We start from the raw sequence: 6,065 nt of genomic DNA, 5'->3' as shown, positions 1-6,065 counted from the left end.
AAGTAAATAAAGCTTCTTTACTTCCTGAGTCTCTTCACGGGGGTGCCCTGACCACCTTGCTGTGCCCCGGCAGCTTTTGGATGCAGAACTATGGCCTCGTCTTCTCTTGATTGTTGTTTGGCAAAATTGACAAAGACCTTCAAGAAGGGACACACATGCAAGCTTGGTGAGAAAATATTTACATTCCTCTTTAAACCTCTTTTGTTTTTACTTGATCGAGAGTGGTCTGTGACACCGAGTAGTCCTCGATGTTGAGCTGGTCTTTGTTGGCCAGGACCATCTGGAAGATCCTTGCCAGGGAGGAGGAGGCTATCTTGTACTGCAGGGTGTTGTAGTGTTTTTCCCTCTGGACGCAGCCGGGGAAGGTGCTCTCCATGAAGGCTTCGGCCGGGTTCAGATCGGGGGCGCAACCGGCCTTGGAGGCCCTGATCTTCATGGTCACCACGTAGCCATCACCAAATCTGACCGTGATGACAGATTTCATTTAATCGTAGCTTACAGATCTCTGGGCTGTATTGAGGTACCCTGTGCCAAGTGCTTGTACGATCTAAAGACATCAGATACAAGTCCTGCCTGTCTAAGATAATATCTACCGTATTTTTCAGACTATAAGGCGCACTTAAAACCCTTTAATTTTCTCAAAACTCGACAGTGCGCATTATAACCCGGTACGTCTAATGTACGGAATAATTTCAACCTCGAAGCTATGTTATTTGGTACATGGTGCAATGACAAGTGTGACCAGTAGATGGCAGCCACACATAACAGATACGTGTAGACTGCAATATGACTCAAGTAAACAACACCAACATTTTATATGTTCCATTGAAAATATAAAACATTACACACAGCGCTCAAAAATCTATCAAAATGTTTTAGTACGACTTTGGTAAGCTATGAAGCCGCACCGCTTGATAGATTGTACTGTGCTTCAACATACAAGTATTATTGTCAGAATAATTGCATCTAAGTTATCACAAAACTTTGTGTTGAAATGAGTTCCCGGCGAGAAGACAAAAGCTGTCTTTGAACCTACCAAGAAGAAGGCTTGTAAAACTCCACTGTGTAGGATGGGAAGCAACATGAAGGTGTTCTGTTTCTTTCATGTATTGTAATCCACAGAAAGATTTTGTCTTGACTCCCCTCCAGGCGACCTTTTCTGTGAACTGTTTTACGACCTTTTCTTTTGAACTGTTGTAATCAAAGGCGATGGCTATTTATGGCCACCGTCCCTTTAAAAACAGCTGTTGCCATGTAATCAGGGAAAGTCCAAATAAAAGAGGAGGCGTACAATCTTTTGGCAGAGCATAATGACACTGTAAAAGGGTACAGATGTACACGTTTCTCCTCACTGAGCCAAAATGAGTTCTGTCTCTGTTTGATTCTTGTTTTATATATGTCTTCAGTGTTTGAATCTGACAATTATTATTAAGTTAAAGTTATGGTGTGTGTATAAGGTAAGACATATTATCTGGCGTTTTGTTTTGAAATATTATGCAAAAGCAACTTTTCTGGTACCTGCTGATGTGTATTTGGGATCTGCATAAATCCTGAATATGTGCGCGCATCCGCCTTTGTAGTCGATAAACTTCTTCTTTTTCTCTATCTTCTTGTTATGGGACATTCATCCTCCATTGTTGCCATTTCTAATATAAAGTAGTGTAAAGTTCTTACTTATATCTGTCAGTAAACTCGCCATGAAAGCACTAAAACATACCGGTGTAGTGAGTTTATATTATTCACCCAAGGAACTTTAGTTATTAGAGAGTTCCGGTCTTGACGGTTTTTCACGTTGTTGTTGCACTAGTGAGCCACGGATGATTGATTATAATTATTGATTGAAGTAAAGTCTGAATGCCATCTTTTGACACTTCTTCCACTCCCGTCCTTGCACGCTACACCGCAACAACAAAGATGACGGGGAGAAGACGCAGTCGAAGATGAGCCACGTAAATAAGACCGCCCACAAAACGGCGCATCCTGAAGCGACTGTCTTTTACATTCAGAAAAAAATAAAATAAAATATGACTCCTTTAATGCGCCTTATAATCCGGTGCGCCTTTCATGGCGAGTACCGTATTTTCCGCACTATAAGGCGCACCGGATTATTAGCCGCACCTTCTATGAATTACATATTTCATAATTTTGTCCACCAATAAGCCGCCCCGGACTAAAAGCCGCGCCTACGCTGCGCTAAAGTGAATGTCAAAAAAACGCTGCGCTAAAGTGAATGTCAAAAAAACAGTCAGATAGTTCAGTCAAACTTTAATAATATATTGAAAACCAGCGTTCTAACAACTCTGTCCCAAAATGTACAAATGTGCAATCACAAACATAGTAAAATTCAAAATGGTGTAGAGCAATAGCAACATACCGGTAATGTTGCTCGAACGTTAATGTCACAACACACAAAATAAACATAGCGCTCACCTTCTGAAGTTATTCTTCATTCGTAAATCCTTCGAATTCTTCGTCTTCGGTGTCCGAATTGAAAAGTTGCGCTAGCGTGGTATCCAAAATGGCCGGTTCCGTCTCGTAGAAGTCATCGGGAGTCAGTGTCGCTGTTGTTCTGTGAATCCTGCCTTCCGGAAAGCTCGGACCACAGTTGTGACCGAAATATCTGCCCAAGCATTTACGATCCACTGGCAGATGTTGGCGTATGTCGTCCGAGGCTGTCTGCCCGTCTTAGTGAAGGTGTGTTCGCCTTCGGAGCTGTGTGAAAAAAGCCACCCGGCCTCTTCGCGTAAACTTCCCTTAACCACTCGCTCATCTTTTCTTCATCCATCCATCCCTTCGAGTTAGCTTTTATGATGACGCCGGCTGGAAAGGTCTCTTTTGGCAAGGTCTTCCTTTTGAATATCACCATGAGTGGAAGTTAGCATGGCAAGCTAGAACCACAGTGAAGGATGACTTCTCATTCCCTGTGGAGCGAATATTCACCGTACGTGCTCCCGTTCCACAGTGCGGTTCAGTTGCTGTGAAATACGGTAGTAATCCGTGTGCGGATGGAGAGATTGCGTCTTTTTATGACCCGGATCGTTTAGTAGGAGCCATTTTGTGGTCTTTACAGATGTAAACAGGAAATGAAACGTACGGTGATATCCGCGCGTTTTTTCTTCTTCTTCCGGGGGCGGGTGAAGCGCTTCCTGTTCTATGGGGGCGGGTGAAGCGCTTCCTGTTCTATGGGGGCGGGTGCTTTCCTTGGCGGTTGCTTGCGTAGAAGAAGAAGCGCTTCCTGTTCTACCGGGAAAAAAGATGGCGGCTGTTTACCGAAGTTGCGAGACCGAAACTTTATGAAAATGAATCGTAATAAAGCGCACCGGGTTATTAGGCGCACTGTCAGCTTTTGAGAAAAATTGTGGTTTTTAGGTGCGCCTTATAGTGCGGAAAATACGGTATACTGACAGATATAAGTAGGAACTTTACACTACTTTATATTAGAAATGGCAACAGTGGAGTATGAATGTCCCATAACAAGAAGATAGAGAAAAAGAAGAAGCTTATCGACTACGGCGGTGGACGTGCGCAAATTTTCAGGACTTATGCAGATCCCAAATACACATCAGCAGGTACCAGAAAGGTAAGAAAAGTTGTTTTAGCATAATACTGTGAAGATAATATATATTATATATTATATACTTTAATATATAATATATCTCTGACTACGGTAGCCGTAATGGGCCGACAATCCATCAAGTGGTGCGCCTTCAAAGTCGTACTAAAACATTTTGACAGATTTTTAAGTCTACATGTATCTCTTATGTGTGACTGCCATCTACTGGTCACACTTATCATTACACCATGTACCAAATAAAATTGTTTCGAGGTCAGTAAACACAACCAGCATTATTCCGTACATGTTAGAATAATTATGTGTAAGTTATCACACGACTCTTATGCTTAAAGGCTGTTGCTATAGTTATTATCAATTGTGCTGAAGTTGTACTTTTCTATCTGTGCAAATGGACAATTTGCAATCTTGGATTGCAGTCGTCTCTTATCAGTGTTATTGAGTACCGTGACACAGACAAAGCAGAGACAGGGCGATATCACGAGTGTCAGCACATTTGCATTTCTGTCTAACTGGGGCTGCTGAAATTACCCCCCCTTCCTTCAGAAGCAGCCTCAGTGATGTAACCAGGGACCTCCCAAATAAATAGAGGAGCACGTGGGTCTGGACCTTAGAGCGTGGTGGGAGATTGTAACTGAGTGTGCAGCCCCAAACGTCTCTCCTCATTGAGCCAAATTGAACTCTGTCTCTGCATGATTCCTTGCTTCTTGTCTGTTTAATAGATGTCATCAGTGTTTGAACCTGACAGTACATTAGGCGCACCGCGTTATAAGGCGCACTGTTGATTTCTGAGAAAATTAAAGGATTTTAAGTGCGCCTTATAGTCCGAATAATCCGGTACATCCACATACGGTCCCATTACAACGTGTTTACAAATGTATTTGTCGCAGAGTGTCACAAAGTGGACGAGCACAAAAGTGACCAACTTGTATTTGAGTTGCTGAATGGTTCCGAGACACTTGAAGGACCCGTTCACCATGATGGCCAAACGCGTGCAGAGCGCCTCACATTCCTCCATGCTGTTAAAGGGACAGCGACCGTTACGTTCCAAAAATACTCCCAAATACACATTCAGACGTGTGGTGCACCTGTGTGAGGTGAGGACGACAGCTCTTTTCTCCTGGATCACGCTCACGATGGAGCTCCAGAGGAAGCGCCTGGACAGCGGGTCCATGCCTGTTGTGGGTTCATCCTGACGTGGAGAACAAACAAAAATACATTTTGCTTACGTTATTGGGAGGGTCAGTTTGGGTTTGGGACTCACCAGCAGGACCAGAGCGGGACAGCCGATCATGGCGATAGCTGTTGACAGTTTCCTGCGGTTCCCTCCGCTGTAGGTGCCGGCGCTTTGGCCCGCATACTCGGACAGACCCAGCTTCTGGATGGCCCACTCCGCAATCTTCAAACAGGCGGTTTCACACTCCTGCATGTAGGTCTTAAGTACGTGGTCCTGCTCCTCCTCACCCTGCTGATCTCCACCTCTGGCACCCCGCGGAGGCGAGCGTAGAGGTGAAGGTGTTCTCTTCCAGTCAGCAGTTCATCGATGGCGTCGAACTGCGGGCAGTAACCCATGTTTTGGTGGACGTCCAGGATGTTGGTCAGAATGCTGACAAGAGGACAATTGTTGTTATTCTACACCAAAACATCATCCATGTATTATGGGCCTGCTCCAATGCAAGCGCCCATTCACTCAAACTTTATTATAGTTCTTCTATGTCAGGGGTCGGCAACCCCGCATGCAGCTCTTTGATCACTCTGATGCGGCTCAGCTGCATACTTGCCGACCCCCCCGATTTTCCCCGGGAGACTTCCGGATTTCAGTGCCTCAAGCGGAAAACTCCCGGGACAAATATTCTCCGATTTTCACCCTTACAATAATAATAAGGGCGTGCCATGATGGTACAGCATTTAGCGCCCTCTACAACCTTTACAAACAGCGTGCCAGCCCAGCCTCTTGTTATATGCATTTTCTACTTGCACACGTAAGTGACAGCAAGGCATACTTGGTCAACAGCCACACAGGTTACACTGACGGTGGCCAAATAAAACAACTTTAACACTCTTACTAATAATGCGCCACACTTTGAACCAAAACCAAACAAAAATGACAAACACATTTCGGGAGAACATCTGCACTTTAACACAACATAAACACAACAGAACAAATACCCAGAATCCCATGCAGCCCTGACTCTTCCGGGCTACATTATACACCCCCTGCTACCACCAAACCCCGCCCCCACCCCAACCCTGCTCCCTCACACATCAACCCCCCCTCTGTGTGTCGGTTGAGGTGGGCGGGGTTTGGTAGCTGGGGTGTATAATGCAGCCCGGAAGAGTTAGGGCTGCATGGGATTCTGGGTATTTGTTCTGTTGTGTTGCAGATGTTCTCCCGAAATGTGTTTGTCATTCTTGTTTGGTGTGGGTTCACAGTGTGGCGCATTATTAGTAAGAGTGTTAAAGTTTTTTTTTTTACCGTGACCGTCAGTGTAAC

The 6,065-nt window shown here is 44.7% G+C and overlaps 1 protein-coding gene across 1 annotated transcript; it reads right to left on the bottom strand.

The window, feature by feature from the left end:
• Positions 1 to 4,573, bottom strand: LOC133609146 (retinal-specific phospholipid-transporting ATPase ABCA4-like). Its single transcript, XM_061964651.2, has 3 exons — positions 4,498 to 4,573; positions 212 to 461; positions 1 to 137 (listed from the first exon to the last, which is right to left on the bottom strand). Exons 1-3 carry the CDS (start codon positions 4,548 to 4,550, stop codon positions 18 to 20), a joined length of 423 nt encoding a protein of 140 aa, XP_061820635.2. The 5' UTR covers positions 4,551 to 4,573; the 3' UTR covers positions 1 to 17.
• Positions 4,574 to 6,065: the final 1,492 nt, after the last annotated feature.

The sequence above is a fragment of the Nerophis lumbriciformis genome, linkage group LG07 (genome assembly GCF_033978685.3).
Source record: "Nerophis lumbriciformis linkage group LG07, RoL_Nlum_v2.1, whole genome shotgun sequence".
Taxonomy (NCBI): domain Eukaryota; kingdom Metazoa; phylum Chordata; class Actinopteri; order Syngnathiformes; family Syngnathidae; genus Nerophis; species Nerophis lumbriciformis.
The sequence above is the reverse complement of the archived record's forward strand: the minus strand, read 5'-3'. Positions and strand labels throughout refer to the sequence as shown.

Bases quoted from the DNA above. Each gene is read 5' to 3' on its own strand.
- LOC133609146 (XM_061964651.2), bottom strand. From the start codon at position 4,550: ATGGTGAACGGGTCCTTCAAGTGTCTCGGAACCATTCAGCAACTCAAA. The intron at 462-4,497 runs GTTGGTCACTTT...CATCACGGTCAG, and splicing joins ATTCAGCAACTCAAATACAA to ATTTGGTGATGGCTACGTGG. The intron at 138-211 runs GTAAAAACAAAA...CCCTTCTTGAAG, and splicing joins CACAGACCACTCTCGATCAA to GTCTTTGTCAATTTTGCCAA.